Raw genomic sequence first — 20,188 nt, forward strand, 5'->3', positions numbered from 1 at the left:
TGCCTTCCAAAAAAAAAAAGACAAACAAATCCTTGAGACAAAAGGAGTATGGAGCACATGTTAAAGAGCTTGGCTATCAATCGTGAAATTTAAACCATGATTGTTACCTTCAGTCAATGCCAGTGTTTGGGAATAAAAATTATATTCCCCAATTCAGGTTTGGACCTATTAGATTTGAATTTGGATTTCATACAATTAAGGCTAAAATAAACCCATTTGAAATCCACCCTCTTAAACCCTCATTTCCAAATCTTTATTTCATGTTGCTAAATTGAAAATAAGGCATTTCAAATTAAATTCTTGTTACCAAAAACTCTCTAAATAATTTTTAAGGGAAATACAAGAATATAATCCTTAAGAAACAAAGAGAGGACAAACAAATCGCAATGAAATTGGAACAGGAGTATCAAATTTGATTTCCAAGTTCAAGGATCACATAGTAAACATTCAAATTCATGGACAACTATGTTCCTTCACAATGAATCATCCAGAATAGAGAAATCACATATCATAAAAAAAATCTACGGACGCCCAATTGATCAATCGAAGTAAAAATATGTAGAAAAAAAAAATCAAAACCAAATTAAAGGCTATTGGGGATTACCTAAACCAATATCTTCAATCCAGGATCAAGAGTAGAGTGGAAATAATCTTTGTTCGTTGTATAGAGAGATGTATGGAGAATTGTGGTATGAATACATTGGCAGGAAGAGAGAAGAGGCCGTGAAAATAAATACAGTAATAATACTCCCTCCAATTCTAGGTACACAAATTCTCATTTGTGACGAAGCTATCCGTCGCAAGCTTGCGACGGGTCGAATACATACCATATTTGATGGGAAATGGATCGGGTAGAAGTGTAAGTGGCAGACAAAAAAAATGAGGTAGGCGGCCCACTATGTACTTCACTAATATTTAATACCAATTATTTGTCTTTACACTATTGCATTTAAAGCAATTGTCTCCCATCATCCCACATCACTTACATACTTTACTTCATTTCATTGTTAATCGGTCCACTCATCCATCTTCAATCTCATTTTTCTTTCTTTACATCCCAAAATCTCTTAAAATCACATTTGAACATTCACAAAATGTGTAAAAAAAATTACTGTAAAAAAATTGTAAGAAATAAAATGGCGGATGGGTTGCCCCATGTTTATACAAGAAAAACCGTAACAAAAAAGATACCACATAAGAAGAATAATAGAAAAACGATGCATGCAAATAAGCCCAACAAAGGTATTTTAAATTTCAATATTCAACTTTTGATTTCATTTTATATGGTGTTGTTTTTGGGCCATTTTATGGTTTGTTGTTCATTTTTTTTGTTGATTATAGTTGAAATTTCATTATTATTATTATTATTATTATTATTATTATTATTATTATTATTATTATTATTATTATTATTTTAACACAAATCAAACGAAAAGATGGAGATTTTGATTTTGGTAATTGTTATCTTGAATGTTGTTAATGAGTGAGTATTTTGTTGTCATCTCATGAAGTATGAAGTTTGATCATTGTTACCTTGAATATTGTTGTGTAGGTTTTCATTGTAGTATACATGTTTGAATATAAGTTTGCATGTGTAAATGTCTGTATATTCTGTGTTAATGTCACCTGGCAACATTTCTAGTCAGAGATTATTCCAAGACAGATATTGTTGTGTAGGTTTTTCATTGTAGTACACATGTTTGAATATAAGTTTGCATGTGTAAAAGTTTATATTTTTTGTGTTGATGTTACCCTGTCAACAATTTGAGTCAGAGATTATTCAAAGACAGATATTATCGTATATATCATATAAATGTCTCTACTTTGAGTGTTAATGTCACCCTGGCAATTACAGTACAACATATTATTAAAAGACAGGTGTTTATGTAAATCTAGTTATTATCTCTACTTTGAGTGCTAATGTGACCCTGTCAAATATAGTACAATATGTTAATTAAAGAGACATGATGTTGTATATCTAATTAATGTTCATACTTGCAAGCCTAATGTCACCTTGTCAACTGTAGTACAACAAATTATTAAAAGACACAGTAGATATATATCTAATTAATGTCTCTACTTTTAGTACTAATGTGACCATGTAAAATATTGTACAACATATTATGTAAAGGCAAATGTTGTTGATGTTTTGGTGTTAATGTTTGCACTTTTCGTACTAATGTCAACCTGTCAATTAAAGTATGTCAGATAATGTATATGCAAATGTTGTTTTATATGTCATCAATGTCTATACTTTTATGACTAATGACACCCTGTAAATTTCTGTAGGTATTGGTTATTCAAAGTCACTATTGGAAATGAAAGCCGAAAAATGGGAAGTTATTTACGAGATGTATCGGAAACACTCACAGGCTGTCGGTTTCAGCATTAGGAAAGCAACATCTAGCAGAGTCAACGAGCCTCGCACACCCGAAGTCGAGAGATACTTTGTATGCTTATGTGAAGGAAAACATGGGAATGGTAGTAGGCTAGTTGAGAATAGTTTAATATGGTTCATTATGTTTATAGAATTGGACACTTTGTCACTAAGTTAGTTACACTACTTTTTACAAACAGAAAATTATAAAATGATCACTAAGTTAGTTACACTACTTTTTACAAGATGTTAACATCAGGTGCAATATGTTACCAATTTAAGGAATATTATATTTTGTAAAAGCATATAAACATAGAGTTGTATAATGCTAATATATTACACATTACAACATGTGAAGTAATGATCCAATATGTTACCATTTTAGGTTTAAATATGTTAACATTTCAGATCACTTACATTCAACTACTTATGTAAACAAACATCTGCTATCTGGAAACATATTACACATGTTCACAAACATACTCAATATGTCAACAAATGTTTTATATTTCTTAATTCTTAAACATACAACAAACTGCAAATAAAACCCAAGAAACCAACAAGGCAACTATAACTAATTTCCCGCTTTTCCTATGTTTCATGATTTCAATATTTAATTCTACAACCACCATCTTCAACTTTTCATTTTTGATCTTCAGATTCTTCATTTTCTCTAGCAAGTCGTTTCTCTTCTCTAAGTCTTCACTTTCCGTCATAACATCAACAAATTGAAAAAAGCCACAACCATTGTACTGCAAGTGTTGAACAATAAGGAAATGATTATGCAAGATATAATTAAATTCAATTACAAAAATATATTAACAAACAACAAATGTAATCAAATAACATACCGGCCAAAGAGAACACCCATAAAACGTTTTACCTACATGTTCTCCATGCTTCACTGTCTTCAAGACTGCACCTATATTGTGTTTGCATAAAACCGTATTTTTATGTCTTGAATTCCACGAATTAGATGAAGATGCATAACTTTTTCCCATCACTACGAAAATGTAACAACCTTCGTTTAACATGTGACCACTTCAATCGAACCACTCAAGTAACATACAACCCATAACTGGTTACATATATACTTTCATTAAAATGTATATACAGTTGTCCAATATGTTACTATTAAAAGAACATTTGGTATCAATTTGACAATCATTAAAATTGTAACAAATTACATTTTTAAACTCATTGACAAATTACTGACTCATACATAAATTTTTCATGTAAGTATATATTTTCTTTATGTTGCTATTCATTAATAATAATGAATGGTAACATGAATACCAAAAATGTCAACATATAGACCATTCAATTACTTTTATTAGCTTGTTGACAAAAAATTTCAATACCAAGAAAATTAAACAACAAACCCAGGAAAATATCAATAAAGTTAGAGAATCCAACAACAAACCAAGGAAAACACACAACAAATCCAGAGATTCAAATAATAAACCCGGAAAATCAATATACGAGACAAAATTTTCAACTCACAAGACAGATTTATTCAAAACCTTAGAAAAATGAACTATAAATTGTAACAATCAAACTAACATTCCTAACAATCACCAACAAAAATTCAACAAAAGCAATGAAAATTAACTTTACCAAAACAAAAAATGGAAAAATTTACTAAAATGATAAAATTTATTTGAGATTCAAGCTTAAAATGGTAACAATCATGAAATTTATTAACAAATTGATAATAAATAAATAAAACACAACACCACAGCATGTGGTAACAAAGTGTCCGAGTTTATAAACATAATGAACCCTACCAAATTAAGTTGAGATATGCCATTTGTAACATAATATAAAATCATTTTATTTTGGTAACATTTTCAGAGTTTATAGGTTACATAATACACTTCACAAAACTATATCAATAAGACTTAAATGGATCGCAAACATGCAAATCGAAAATATAAATAATCATCAAATCAAAATAAAAAGTAAATCTAAACAGTTATCAAGACTCCAAAAATCTAAAAAACGATCATACCCAAAATTTAGCTCCTTTTTTTTACCCTAAATTTATAAATCCAGAAAATATTCACAAATCTCAATTTATAAACCCTAAATTTAACTTTTTTTTGTATGCATGTACCAAAAATGAAAAATCATTCTCAATATTCAAATAAAATGCATGTTCGAACCTTTGATCTTGATTTCCCTTGTTTGCTTATTTTTTTGTATTCTTTGCCAGTGATGTTTTCTTTGTAATTTTTTGGGTTTTTTGATAACTGCTACCACATATAATTCAGATTTTACCAACTGCTACCAAAGTAAAATTTCTTTAAAAACTACTACCAATGTTGTTGGTTCGGATTAAAACTAACTACCCAATGACCACGAACCTCCTATTTACGCATGAAAAGACAATACTACCCATATTTTACACTCTCCTCACTCATATCATCCCATTACCCAAACTTATCCCTCTTTTAACCTACTTAATTTATTTACGTCACTCATCACCCATTAATCAACCTAAACACAATCCTTTAAACTTCTCATTTTACTCCCAATTAAATTGGGGATTTTGCAACCTAAAATCGTCTAAACCTTATTCTCCAAATCAGCTAAATCCTTGATTAGAGTTAAATCCAATCTGAAGAACCCAATGTTTTCCAATCCCAGAATCCCCAAATTCGTCCCTTTTCCGTTGGCACCCCACAACTATTAAGGAAGGGTTCATTCCCAATGGCTACGTATCTGGAAATGGGTGCAACGGGGTTTCATTAAGCTAGAGTGGTGTTTGCATGAGTAGAATAAGCATAAAAGTAAGAGCGGAAACTCAATAAGTGAAGAGATATTGCAGCAACAATGTGCAACAATATTACCCACCTCACCTGCAATAGGTTACTCCATAATAGAGAAGGAGACGGATATCAGCAGGCAGCAAGGTGAGAAAATGATTGAAGAGCAAGTAAAGTGAGGAGTTGGCAATTAATTATTGTCAATTCCATTGCCCCATTCGACATTGCTACAAATCTAGAAAACGAAAAAAATTAAGAACCCTAATTTGATAATTTACTATGGGTATATGAAATGGAGGAAGAAAAAAGATGAGATAGAAAATTTATGTGAAATTGATGATGAAAAAGTTGAAATATGAAGTCAAATGAATTGAAAAAAGTGAGAGTGAGTGAGAATGAGAATTGAAATTAGTGAAATTTAAGATGAATGAAAGAAGAATGAATTAGAAACACACAAGGGAGGGGGTAAGGGCATTAAAGGAAGAAAAAATAGAACTTAAGATGAGAATTGGAAATGGATGGCTGAGATCATTTCTATTTGCTTCCTAACCTGATTTGGTAGTTAGTTTTAATCCGAACCAACAACATTGGTAGCAGTTTTTAAAGAAATTTTACTTTGGTAGCAATTGGTAAAATCTGAATTATACGTGGTAGCAGTTATCAAAAAACCCTAATTTTTTTTGTGTTCCGAGGATGAAGATGACTACTATATCATGAGTTTCTTGAATGAAGAGAGAAGAAGAGAGAAGAAAATGAAGACAGAAGAAAATGAAAAGAGAAAATGAAGTAGTGTCTAATCCTAGAGTGAGGTGTTGGGAAGAAAAGAGAAAACAATTACTGTTGTGCACAGTACGGGTTGTCTACCCATTTAGCACTTAAACGACACTATCCAACCCGTCGCAAGCTTGCGACGGGTATCTCCGTCACAAGCAAGACGGATTGTTCTAGGTATTCTTTCCTTTGTTTGTGGGCACGGAAATTAAGAAGAAAAATAAAATAAGAGTAAAAAGTTGGGTGGGGTTTGGTAATTGGAGAGAGGGGTGAATAATTATGAGTTAAATAAGAAATGGTGGGGCCAAAACATTAAGGAAAGTAATAAAATATGAGGAAAAGAGTTGGGTGGGGTTTGGTGATAGGAGAGAGAAATGAATAAAATAAGAGTAAACGTTTCCAAAATAAGAAAGGGGAAGAAAACTTGAATAATCCGTTTTAGGAAATAGGGAAGAATATATAGAATAGGAGGGAGTATAATAATTATGTGGTATGAATACATTGGCAGGAAGAGAGAAGAGGCCGTGAAAATAAATACAGTAATAATATAATATAATAATTATTTTAATTTTAATTAGGGTTATTGAGTGAGGGAGTGGTGAGTGGGGAAAAATTTAGCGAGGAGAAGCCACGTGTATAGCAGTGACGTAATAGTGATGTCACTGGTTTCTCTATTATAATTATATATAGATAGATAGATAGATTATTATTATTATTATAAAAGGATGCGCGCAGCTTTCATTAAAAGAAAAATAAAAGTTTACATAAAATTTGTGGGGAGTCGAGAGACAATCTGGGCTCCCACACCCTTATTATTATTGTTGTTGTTGTTGTTGTTGTTGTTGTTGTTGTTGTTGTTGTTGTTGTTGTTATTATTATTATTATATTATTCCGTCTCAACATAACTCGTATCAATAATATATTATTATTTTATAATTATTAAATTCGGAGTATTACATACGGCTACCTGGTCGATGATTTCTCGTTTCTGGTAGGGTCATGAGGAGGGACGGAGAGGCATAAGTTGGGTGGCATGGAGGAAATTATATCAACCGAAGGGGGTTCGGGAATTTCAGCTCTTTAATTTACCACTACTTGGAAAGCAAGCTTAGAGACTGACGACGGGGGTAGAGTTTATGGGCTAGGGTAATGTGAGCTAAATATTACCCTAATGGCGAGTTCATGTCCGCTGGTTTGGGTAATAACCCGAGTTACACTTGGAGAAGCATCCTTGAGGCAAGAAGCGTGCTAGAGGGCGGGTTGAGAAAGTAAATTGGAGACGAGTTATCTACAAGGGTTTGGTATGATGCGTGGATACATAGGACTCAGACGGGGTGTGTCTTATCTACGCGGGTGCAAGGATATGAAGATATGTTGGTCAACGAGCTATTGGAGGATAATGATGGATGCTGGAAAGACGATCTAATTGCTACCTTGTTTTTGCCGTTCGAGCAAGAACGAATCACCAATATTCGGGTTAGTATGAAGCGACCTCCTAATGAGTGGTACTGGAATGCGGAGAAGGATGAGGTCTATACGGTTAGATTGGCGTATCGTCGTTTGGCGGGGGATAGAGGGGCTTTGGAAGTGGGTGGTGTGTCGGACTGGGAGAGGGAAAATGGTTGTGGAATAGGCAATGGAAGGTTCCGGTTTAGTCCTGAGTGAAGCTTTTGTTTTGGCAGTTGTGCAGCGAAGCTTTGGCGACAAGAGCGAAAATTGTTTCTTAAGTGCGAGGCTAGTGCTTTTTTTGTCCTTTGTGCAATTCATGTTTCGAGTCGAGACTTCATCTGTTTCGTGATTGTGTGGTTGCTAAACGGGTGTGGGAGGTTCTTGGGCTGGATGGCGAGAAGGGGTTGGGGTGTGGGAGCATGTTCTGTTTATGGTGGGGTGTTGGGCGTTGTGGGAACATCGTAACAAGGTTATCTTAGAGTTGAGGATGATGGATCCTTTTAGTGTTATTCGAAGAGCAAGTGATATTGTCAAGGAGATTGAGGAGGGAGGGTTCATGCGGGGCAGACGGATGCTGAATGAGAGATTGAATGAAGAGGTTGGCGAGGTGAAGGGCTGGGGTGTTCCACCATTGGAGTTCATGAAGGTTAATGTTGATGCGGGGGCTAAAGAAGGGGAGAGTGTGAGTTTGGGCGTAGTGTGCCGTGATGGAAGGGGAAATGTGTCGTGGGGTGTCTCGGATGTGAAGGATTGGGACTCGGGAGTGGGAGCCTCATGTAGCTGAAGTGGCAGCTGTCGTTGAAGGAGTTAAAGAAGCGTTGAGGAAGGCGCACAAAGGGTCGTATTTGAGAGCGATTGCATGCGAGTCATCGAAGCATTAAGGAAGAAGTCTAAAGGGAGGAGTATTTTTTCGTTAGTTTTAGACTATATTTTAGTATTATGTAACTCCTTTAGTTCTGTTATTTGGTCGCATACTAGCCGCGTTAACAATTGTGTGACGCATGCATTAGCTAATATTGCACCTAGAGTTGTTGGTAGATTTCTGTGATCAGATGTTTTACCCCCGATCAAACAATGTTGTAATTTTTGATTTGTCGTTAATTCAATAAAGCCTTCGGGTTTTTACCTTAAAAAAAAAAAAGAAGAAGCTAAAAGCAGTCATTGTCTAGCCGGGTCATTTAGATGGACTTGTCGGGGCCGGGTCGAGTTTGGGTAGGATTTTGGTTGGGCCAAGTCATTGTTAGATCGGGTGATTATCAGGCCAGGTAATTATTATAATTTGGCGGGTCGTGGTTTGGCTCATCAACTTATTACGCAAAAGTGGTGATTAGCACCCATAATTTTGAGCAATTGTGAGATTAAGCCCCATAAGTTACAAATATAAATACAAAGTGTCTTGCTTGTGACGGCCACTATCCGTCACAAGCTTGTAACGGATAGTGAGCCTCTCACAATATGCAAGTGGGAGGGTTAGTGGAGCGCTCCATATTCGTCCCACTTGCCCTCCCACTTGCAATTATGTGAGAGGACCACTATCCGTCACAAGCTTGTGACGGATAGTATCCGTCACAAATGAGAAATCGCCATATAACAATTAGCCCCCATAACTTTGAGTCTTTGACAAAAAGTGAAATCCAACCCTGTTTTTAATTTTGACATTAATATATCATTAAATCATTTTATATTTACTCATTGTACATTAAATAATTTTTAATATTTTAAAAGTATTTAAATAATTTGGTACTATCGTTTCGTACCAAAAATAAAATACCTAAGTACAACTAACAGAAGTCAGCGGTAAGTAGGGTCGATCTCCACAGGGAGGCGGTTTATTATCTATTTGTCTATTTATCTGTCTAATGTCACGATGGGGGTTGAATTGATTGTGTTAACTAAACTAAAGACTAAAGCAAGGGAAATAAAAGGGAGAAATTAACAGAAGAAAAGGGAGTATGCTAGAAGTCGGTCCACCGTGGCAGCTATCAGATCTATTATATCAGGAATATTAAGGCGATTAGACTATTGATAAGAAGAGCTATGGTCGTCACCTTTCGGTCCTTAAACCGCCCTAGAGTGTAAACAGCTTAACTTTCGCCCTCACTGCAATACCCTATTTTAATTAAGCAAGCCTTCCCTTCCAATCTTTCGATCTAGGTCGGGGTTAACTAAAATTATTGGTCTCCTGCATGCATTCATTTGACCGGATAACAATTAAATTGCCTAATACAATTCCTATCGCAAGACTAATCTATTTAATACAATTAAAGCATTGCTACCACGGCTTCCCTAATCCTAACATACTAAGGGATATTAGCTAGACATGGGAATGGGGGAAACAAGAAATAAAGGAGAAGAAATAAACATAAATAACAGTAAGAAAAGAAGAGAAAGAGTTAATACTAATTATTGATCCGGAAATAAAAGCAACAGTAGCAGAGGTAGGGAGAAGAATAACGTGATCCCTGCCTCCGGGTAAAGAGAGATGATTACAAATGACATCCCTAACTCCTATTTATAAGAAATTAGGAGTAGGATTAAACCTAATTAACGAGTTAAAGCTTAAAAGCCCAACCCGTCGTCAAGCTACTCGATCGACCAACTAAATCACTCGATCGAGTGAACTTGACTCAAAAACACGCTCGATCGACTTAGAATGTCCTCGATCGAGTAAATGCATAAGAAGAACTGGTCGATCGAGTAAACAGACCACTCGATCGACTTATTATTGAATCCTAACCACTCGATCGAGTAATAAATCACTCGATCAGGTGGGTCTTGACTTCAGCAGCTACAATTCTCGTTAGTTTGACTTTGACTTGTCCTTTTAGTGCCCGAAACACCTTCACGCATCCCAAGACAGCAATATTTCCCGCTCCAAACCTACTCTTTCTCCAAATGCATGCTAAACGGACGGTAATTGGCTTGATTTCGCTACTTTCTGGTTCATTCCTGCAATTAAGACAAAATAACCCAAAGTAGCATATTCGGGGCATTTCGTAGCATAAAACCACGATAAAAGCATAGAAATACGTGCATAAAATAGGCTAAAAAGACTATATAAAATGCACGTATCATAATTTATTAATTAACATAGTGTTTATATAGAATATTTTAAATATTTGCACTAGTTTTAATATAATTGATATACATATGAAATTACTTTACAAATTCTAAATTTTATGTAATTTACTAAAATATTATTTTTTTCCCAAAATGTGTAATAAATTTCATACAATTTATAAATGTATAACAACTTTTATTGAATGATAAATTGTATAAATGAATGAAATTGATTTTTTGGTCCAATATTGATTGGAAATCAAAAAATTGGATTCAATTTCACTTTAACTTCAAGTTATGGGGCCTAATCACAACATTTGAAACTTATTATGGGGTTTGATCTCACAATTACTCAAAGTTATGGGAATTAATCGTCACTTTCGCGATTTATTATCCGATCGATTTTCAGATTATTTAACATTTGAGATGAGATATGTTCACTATTTAGCGAAGCTATATGGTTAGTTAATTTATTTATTTATTTTTATTTTTTATTTTTTTGGTGCGTAAAGTTAGTTAATTTTAAACACTTTTTTGGTGCGTAAGGTTAGTTAATTTTAAACACTTTATAAAAGACGTTCATTATGCCATTAACCAACATTTTCATAATCACATATTTCAAACTAGCCATAGAAACGGTTAGCACAAGAACTAATTAAAGTACCAAATATCCAGAATGCATCTTGCAATCTGGCTAAGCTCTGGATTTATGGTGGGAAAGATGAAACCATCTCACATGTAAAATCTGTCCAAATGTCTCTACCATGAGTCAAACCAAAACGGTGTATTGTATCATATACAATATACCTTTCGATGTATCCACATGTAGATTATTTTCTTTTTTAACGGAACACCGTGAATTCATAGTTTTAGATTAGAGGGTGCGAAATTGTCAAATATATATGTTGCGGACATAAAGTTGAAGCATAAAAAAAGTTCAACAACACTCTTAAGACGACTTAACAGTCCAGAAAGTGGGAGCCTTAGTAGACCTCTTGCCTCCGCCTTTGACAATGAATCACACCATAGAATTAAAGCCTTCCTTTACAAGTTCTGCACGTGATAAAATAGATTTGCTTTGTTAGCGTCAATACTATTTCCATAGAAAGATTACTAGTCACGGGAAAAATTTGTCCCCATCAGAGCCTTCAATGTCTTTCTTTCTCCCTCTCTCGCTTAGAGGCAAAGGTCTCAGCAACTAGTAACGGGAAAGCGATAGTGGCATCACAATGCACCTAGTTGAAAGAGAAGAGTGATCAGTAAAACAAGGGTACAACAACTTCCCATTATTATATTATTATGCAAAAGACCAACCTTAACACTCTTAGCAGATGCGCGGATTTTTCCCAGAAACGACCTCATCAGTGAGCACGGAATCACCGCCATCAAACTCTTGGGCGGTGTTGATAAAAACAACATAATCGGCCCCATTTCTCATCATGTTTGCATTGCATATGTGATGCTTTGGCAACCCTCCCCCTAGTATTATCATGCCTGTTTTCCTAGGAGCGCGTGTACTGACCTCACCATTCATGGCTCTTATATCCGCCCATGACGATGAACATGTCAAATGTCAAAACATCAATAAAACAAGTGTAGTATGAGACCGTCATACATGTGAGACCTGTCCTAATATATATATGTATTCCTCATTTAATTATTTGGCCAGTGACTTGATCTTATAGGTAAGCCCAAAAAGAGACATACCCTGCACAACATCGATGATTAAGCCTGGGTTGCGATATGTTTGAAAATACAGCATGTCTCCGAGTGAGCCGTCTGTTAAACCTGGACAGAATCTTTGGAATATTGTTCGAAAATTAAACAAGTTAAAAGCTTGAGCAATTATATAAGCACCATAAGTGAGCAAAAAATTTGCAAGTTTGTGAAAATGCAACATTGTCTTGGACGAGATTTTGTTATGTAAAAAGTAACTTCTTGGGAGGGTTATGATAATATGATATGGAGGAATGGGCAGCATGCTTATACAGTGACAGGACGGTATACTTGGCCTATAGGGGATAAGCCCAAAGTGAAGTGGACAGAGTCACAGGGGTATGAATTTGGTTGGAACACCTTGAATGTCCAAAGCATTATATTATTTGTTGGTTGGCTATTCTAGAGAGGTTGCAGACCGGGATAGACTAACTGACTAAGCAGGAATGCAGGACGGGCATCTGTGAAGATGATGATATTCCAAAGCCTTATTCATCAAAGCGGAGAGAAGGGAATAGAAGCGACCCTAGAAGGACGAGTGAGAGAGAGTGGCATACTTATCCAAGAGATCAAAAGCGAAGACGCATTAAGTCCAAATAAATTTTCAATGAAATATTACACATCCAAGATTCTTGTGTGTTCTTACCATGGATGCCCAGTAGAGATATGAAGACTCGTCATTTATTTCTCTTCCTAAACGAGCAATCAACTTGGATGGCGTCCATAATATTTTCTGCAGATATTAGCCATATAAAATAAGGACAAGGAGTAATATGCATTTGAAGGGGGAATATAACAGTTTATAGTTTGAAGGAAGTGGGGATTGGATTACGAAAACCAAAAAAGAACACTAAGTTGAGGATCGAAAATAGAGACCATGAATAATTGACTGTCAAACTAATTATTGGTTCATTCCCTGGAGGTATTTGATAAATCATTTGGTTATCTTGTCTAATGATAAGAACAAATACTAGGTAATATGGTGCATTCATCCAGAATTTCACATGTTTCGAAAAAAGGACACATGCCATGCAATATGATTTAGAAAGAACACCTTCATTGAGAAAGAACATAATTAGGAAAAACAAAAATAGTTAAATAAATACACACTATTGCTGTGTAACGAATTACCTCTGAAGTTTGCTCTTCCAACATTTTATCAAAAATTGGAATGATCCAATCTTCAAATTTGCAGTAGTTGTCATTCGGAACCAACAAATTACCAATGCGGTTCAACCCTCTCGAACGCAATTCAGCTCCAGCTAAGGAAAATTCACCTTTGAAAGTGGGTGCTAGACATTTAATAAGGTCTTCTTCTATACCCCCAGTCGTCGTTACTATCACGTCAACCTGAACATAGGCAAATTTGTATAACACTAATTCTAATCACAGAAATTTAACAGCGAGTCAAAGACCATGCAATATATATCCAAAACACAACTCTCAACATTTAACAGCTAACATTGACAGAGAAATCAGTTATTGAAATGTTAGTCCTAAACCATATAGGGTGCATTGATCCATGCCACAAGTACACAATAGTTACCCATATTTAGGAAGAGCATGAGACAAGTAAGAATTGTAAGATCCTCTGAGAAAAAGCGGTTGCAGAAATGTCTACCAACAACTATAATTATCCGCCCTCAAGCGGCAAGCAAGGGCGGCCCATCACCTGCGCCACAACTCCCAAATAATTCTGAGTCTGAAGAAATATGCCAGGACCCAGGGGAGGCTTTTTTAAAAGTATCACAAGTACCCATTTCATTTGCTGTTAGAAAATTGATTTGCACGAATAAGGATTGACAATAATTAACCACACCGAATCGACTTCGCTTTCCTAATAGAACAACTCGACCCTTATTTGTGCCCGGGTTAAACCGAATTTCCTATTGAGATAAGACGGTGTCCCTCTGATTTTGGGCACAAGCCAAAAATCAGAGAAGTAATTCAGAAGTATTGTGTGTAGATTGTTATGTCGTTCTATAATGCAGAAGATTAGATTATTTTTCTATATCTCAAACATCTTTAATCCATGTCTATTTATATAGAAATGAGATGGATCAGGGGAATGTATTTGTAAAGAGATGCAACAACAACAACATCAGAGCCTTAATCCCAAAATGATTTGGGGTCGGCTGACATGAATCATCTTTTCGAACCGTTCATGGGTGAACGCACGCCTCAAAATGCGAATAAAAAAAGGGAAGATGAAAAACAAAAAGGAAGAACGAAAATGTAATGGAAAGTCAAGGTGAACTTAGGGGTTTTAAAATCGAATTCCGTCTTTCTTTTATAAAAACTTCAAATTTAAATCGAGAGAAAAGATTAAAACGATTTTTAAAAACCGAAATAGGGTTGTAAAGAGATGCAACTCTTCACAAATTCCGACTTATTTCATTCGTATTGCGGGAATTAAAATCCGTCAAAGTTTCGACGGCGTTGCCCCCGAACCACTCCGTCATAGTCTTTCAAACGAAAACTATACCGTAAATTCGTTAACAATGTGTACACTCCGTACTACCCGAACTTACATTATATTATAACGAACTTACCCATCTACGAACCAAACCTGAATACGCTAAAATGAACCGGTAATGACACTGAAATTACCAACATTCCTCCCCCATTTAAGCGTAATTCAAGCTTTTAAAGCAGCTAACAAACATACCAATTTATGCATAAATGAAAATGTCAGGAAGATTGAATTTCCACTTTGTGAAATTACACATTCCAAATATTCGAGTATCGGGGTGTGACTAAGCATTGAACCCTTTTTACCCATTTTGAATACATGAAGATAACTCACACATAAATTAATTTACTTCTAAAGTTACAAAACCGACACTTATTTACAAGCCTAGTATCCCATATCTATTCATGAACATATCAGGAGTCAAACCCATACTCCCTTGAAGCAGCTGTACTTCATGTTCATATAGGTTGATTCTTTTCATCGTGTCCCTGCAAACACACTTTTTCAAAAGATCAATTAAGAAGATAGACTTCAACCTTAGAACATGCAAGTCTAAGCACACACCTCGGGACTTAATTATTGTGTGCTTCAATCTCTTAACAATAGGCCTTCCACATTGAATTCAGCCTCTAACATTCTATTAGAGGGGAATTGGGTATCCTATCGCCAAGGATCTTATACGAGTTTTAGTCTCATCCCGTCAACCGACTTTATAACTAAGTCCCCCAATTGATCCTTTATGCAAAGTGATCAACTAAAAATGAGATCTCACAAAACAACCAATATCAATTCCCATTTATGATAGTCCATAAACCGTGTTATAACAAACACCCAGGTGCGAACCGCTATTCACTATCAAAACTTATATGAATGAACTTAGCCTTTTAACCGGCTATATGCTAACACTACGCATACCAACTCCAATGTCAAATTTTTAAGGCAAATCCGCTTCTTGGAAACCATAAGCTAATGGTGACTCCCATAAGCAAGAACACTCTACCATTTGTAGAAATGACCATCTACATTGGTAAATCAATTTGCATAACATTATCCCTCTATAACGAAGGAAAACCAACATAGGACAAACCATAATTCATGGTTTACTTTATACATTTTCACACTTGCCTAATAGCTTGCCAAGGATGAGTACTAGCTAAACTAGTATACTTACTCAACTTGTCAAACCACAATAAATAAGCCCTTCTGAAAACCCGAGTCATCTCCAATTTCATTATTGGATAAAAGCACCATACTCGACCTTTGAGAGTATTAACCGGAGAATAACACTCATACTCTCACACTTGATCCTAATACCGAGGATCATATTACCTCCCCCATGTCCTTCATAGAAGAACATGATGACAAAACCACCTTTTACCAGGTAAATAATCTTTGCTTTGTGTCAAAGACCAACTTGTCAATAATGCTACAACACATGACAACTCCATAACCGGATTGTCAATAATTGTACATTCAATGCTATTGATTTACCTCTTACATGATAAACCACCATGACTCCATAATCTCACCATGGTTTTCACAAACCATCATTCCCGAGATTATATGGTAAATAAACCAATTAAATAATCAAACTTTAAAATGCTTTACACAAGATATAACATGTTAAACAATCATACAAAACAGTTAGCACACTAACAACATTATTAAATAACCGATCACCACATTGTTAAATAATCGATCAAATATTCATTGATCTAAACACTATTTTCTATAAACATTCTTATGGACATGTATGTTCATCTCACATAATACTCAATGTAAGAAATAACACAATTTGAACGACCTTCTCATATGATACACTTATATTTCTAACAAGCCACATATGTGAATCATATGTTACCACTCAATATACATAATTCCGTGTATTACATTCAAGAGAGCATGTCATGATGACACTCATCTACAACACAATCATTTCACAAGACAATGCACAGTAACCGCATCACAAAGGCATGATCATTATCATTAAATCAATTGATCAACAAATATATTTAAATATATTTAACATGACATACACTAAGATTAATAAATAACTTTGATCAAAATTTAATATTTACAATGAGACCAACTTAACATAAAATACGTTTTGAGGAGTATGTACCCCACTCCTCTTAAAAAAAAACTAGAGTGTCTAAAGTCATCACAGAACCGGAACTTGACACCACCTAAAAGACCATTACACTATACTATCGAGTCATACAAGTACTTGAATGATACCGCTCAACTTTACATTCCCGTGTATCATGCCAAGGAGAGGGTATATATATTAATAATTTATAATTCTCCGTATTACACTGATTCCATATAATCAATACCTTATGTTCTTCACATTAAAAAATTAAATACCAACTAAGAAATTTCTTCTTAGTCCTAAAAAACAATCAATGCATATGTATAACCACTTAATTTTGACCATACCAAGTATTTAACCCACCAAAAGAGTGTTTAACATGAAAATAAATTATCTAATCAGAAATACTATTTTACATGCAAAAATAATATCGACATGGTGCATTCATCATATGAGTCATTAAACAACTTTTCCTATTCCAAGCATCAGATTTCATTTCATCAAAAATTAAACATACTCTGCCATTAATTAACTTCAAACTAGTCAATTCCATCAAAATTTGGTGTACATGCCCACTAATCTTCACGAAAAAAATGCCATTTAGAAAATAATTTGATAAATTGAGTAATCATTGAACTACTGCCACCATGCTTAGCATAGTTAGTCATCAAATCTCCTAATCATGGATGATGTTATACATCAAAATGCGAATTATACATGCAGATCGAACAACAAAACCCAACACATGAATTAAAATTACTTGCATCATTAATTTAATAAATCAGTTTTATTTATCACGCTAAGGCATGTAATAATTTACATTAACATACCAGTCAAATTAATTATCTAAATCATCATTTGATTTCAGACATGTATGCTTGTTTAGAATATCAAGAATACTAAAGCAAATGTAAACATAATTATTTACATAAATGATAACCATTATCACCAGTTATATATCAAAGACAATGTGAACCAAACACGAACAGAGTAAGAAGGAGTATATGTATACTTATCTTAGCAGTGTCTTTCAGTTAGAGATCTTATTGCCAATACATTCATGGCAAACATGAAATGCAAAGAACCGCCTTATAGTTCACATTGAAGAACAATGCCAACAACACCACAAGGCGCTTGAAACCAAGTAACGAAGTAACGAACTTCAAACTGTACCAAAATTACGATTCTCGATTTTGTTTCGCATAGCGATCCCATCATCGTTAGGCAGTAAGACTAATGGAGTATGATTTCACCCTATCATGCCTCCCTATCTTGATTCTCAAATTAATGTAACAAAAAACACAAGCCAATCTTATTACTCAAGCCAAGCAATATGTTGATTGACTATTGAACTACCAAACTAAATATGTATAACTTTTATGATAAAAATTTTACTTATCTGATGTGATATTGTTCAAAGATTGAACTTGCTAACAAAAGCACAACAAGTCTTGCACCATTTAATATATTGCATATTAAACCATTAGCATGAGACATCTTAGAAGAAAATTATGGAACCGCTTCACTGCTCGCAAAGTTTCAACTTGCATGCCCATTTTGTCATTTTACAATGAAATCGTAAAATGACCCAAAACTGGCCAAATTTGTCAATCCGCAAAAGAATTGATTGTCCCAGATTCGATACGATATATCTCGCAATAAACAAACATGCATTCTGAAAATAACAACCGCAAACCAAATCTCCCTGTTTTCCATATGTCAGTATCGTCCTGCATATAGATTTCATCTCAGAAATGAACACCCTCAAACTTCTCCAGTTTGTTAACCTTCATTGTCATTTCCTTACCATTTGCGATTTGAAAATTGTTCTATTAGATTATTAGAAAATTGATTTGCACGAATAAGGATTGACAATAATTAACCACACCGAATCGACTTCGCTTTCCTAATAGAACAATTCGACCTTTATTTGTGCCCGGGTTAAACCGAATTTCCTATTGAGATAAGACAGTGTCCCTCTGATTTTGGGCACAAACCAAAAATCAGAGAAGTAATTCAGAAGTATTGTGTGTAGATTGTTATATCGTTCTATAATGCAGAAGATGAGATTATTTTTCTATACCTCAAACATCTTCAATCCATGTCTATTTATATAGAAATGAGATGGATCAGGGGAATGTATTTGTGAAGAGATGCAACTCTTCACAAATTCCGACTTATTTCATTCCTGTTGCGGGAATTAAAATCCGTCAAAGTTTCGACGGCAGTTGCCCCCGAACCACTCCGTCATAGTCTTTCAAACGAAAACTATACCATAAATTCGTTAACAATTATGCAAGTGTACACTCCGTACTACCCGAACTTACATTATATTATAACGAACTTAACCATCTACGAACCAAACCTGAATACGCTAAAATGAACCGGTAATTACACTTAAATTACCAACATTTGCTACTCCACAGTGTTAATGCTTTCATTTCTGCTCTGACTCATTACAACCTCGCTAAAACCCCGAAAACAAACATCTATTGTATCACAAAAAATTTATAAGAGACAGTTTTGATGAATCAATTGCCCATATAATTGAAGGAGCAATAAGTATTTGGGTTGGTCAAACCGTTTGATAAGAGACTCAAGAGCTACCGAATTATGTTAAAACATCAACGGATCAACTTCACTTAGAGAAGAGAAATGGAATAGGACATGGCCTGCCTATGGGTTGTAAGTAGCACAAACGCTCAAAGTAGAAGAAGGAAAAGTGTTCAGTTGTACTTACCATATGATGTTGAACCAGATAGCGAACAGTGTCACGAACACCAGAGGAAATAAGATTTGAAGTAAAGCCCAAGAACAGTTTGCACCTGGTAGATTCTCTGAAGCTAGGATCCTTCTCTTCCTCAGTGCAATCATTTACAGGCTCCTCATCTGCCAGCCTCCACTCCAGCTTTATTCACACAAAAATGAAATCAAAACAACAACAAACAAGAATGTGACACAACACTCTTTAAAAAAAAAAAAGTACCAACCATTTGATTAACTAGTTGAATGGCATCTCCAAGATTGGAGGCTTGAAAACCAGTAGAAACAAACGAGTTTAGCAACTCTGAATAATTGACACCTTGATTAAAATCATAGCCTTCAATCTTTGGGCGTTTTCCTTCCAAGTTCTCGGATTCCTTGAACACGACAGCGCGAGTAGATGCCATACTATCTTCCACCATTTTGTCACTTACTGAAAAATTTAAGAAGGGAGGAATAATTCAGTGTAACACAATGACACGTCTGTCGCGTACCTGTCAAAAATAAAACCTAACGGTCTCAACTAAAAATGTAGTAGAGGCAGTCGAGTATCGAATCCTCAGGGAGGTAATGCAACTACAGCTATCTATTTCTAATCCTATGGTAACAATGGGGGTTGATTGAATTTTTGGTTCTAAAATACGGAGTAAAAAGGAAGAGAAATAAAGCAGATAGCAGTAAAGGCAATAAAACGATTTAAAACTATCAATAAGAGAGGA

At 34.9% G+C, this 20,188-nt stretch overlaps 1 protein-coding gene and 1 long non-coding RNA gene across 2 annotated transcripts; both read right to left on the reverse strand.

The window, feature by feature from the left end:
* Nucleotides 1–11,162: 11,162 nt before the first annotated feature.
* On the reverse strand, nucleotides 11,163–11,774 carry LOC141638503 (uncharacterized). The gene is made up of 2 exons (XR_012542098.1): nucleotides 11,740–11,774; nucleotides 11,163–11,660 (listed from the first exon to the last, which is right to left on the reverse strand). It is a non-coding gene; the product is annotated as an uncharacterized LOC141638503 (long non-coding RNA).
* Nucleotides 11,775–12,706: 932 nt separating this feature from the next.
* LOC141638501 (deoxyhypusine synthase-like) lies at nucleotides 12,707–19,905 on the reverse strand. Its single transcript, XM_074447914.1, has 4 exons — nucleotides 19,697–19,905; nucleotides 19,447–19,614; nucleotides 13,273–13,491; nucleotides 12,707–12,874 (listed from the first exon to the last, which is right to left on the reverse strand). The coding sequence occupies exons 1-4, from the start codon at nucleotides 19,889–19,891 to the stop codon at nucleotides 12,746–12,748; spliced, it is 711 nt and encodes a 236-aa protein (XP_074304015.1). The 5' UTR covers nucleotides 19,892–19,905; the 3' UTR covers nucleotides 12,707–12,745.
* Between the last annotated feature and the right edge of the window lie 283 nt (nucleotides 19,906–20,188).

This window comes from Silene latifolia, unplaced genomic scaffold (assembly GCF_048544455.1).
Source record: "Silene latifolia isolate original U9 population unplaced genomic scaffold, ASM4854445v1 scaffold_20.1, whole genome shotgun sequence".
Taxonomy (NCBI): Eukaryota; Viridiplantae; Streptophyta; class Magnoliopsida; order Caryophyllales; family Caryophyllaceae; genus Silene; species Silene latifolia.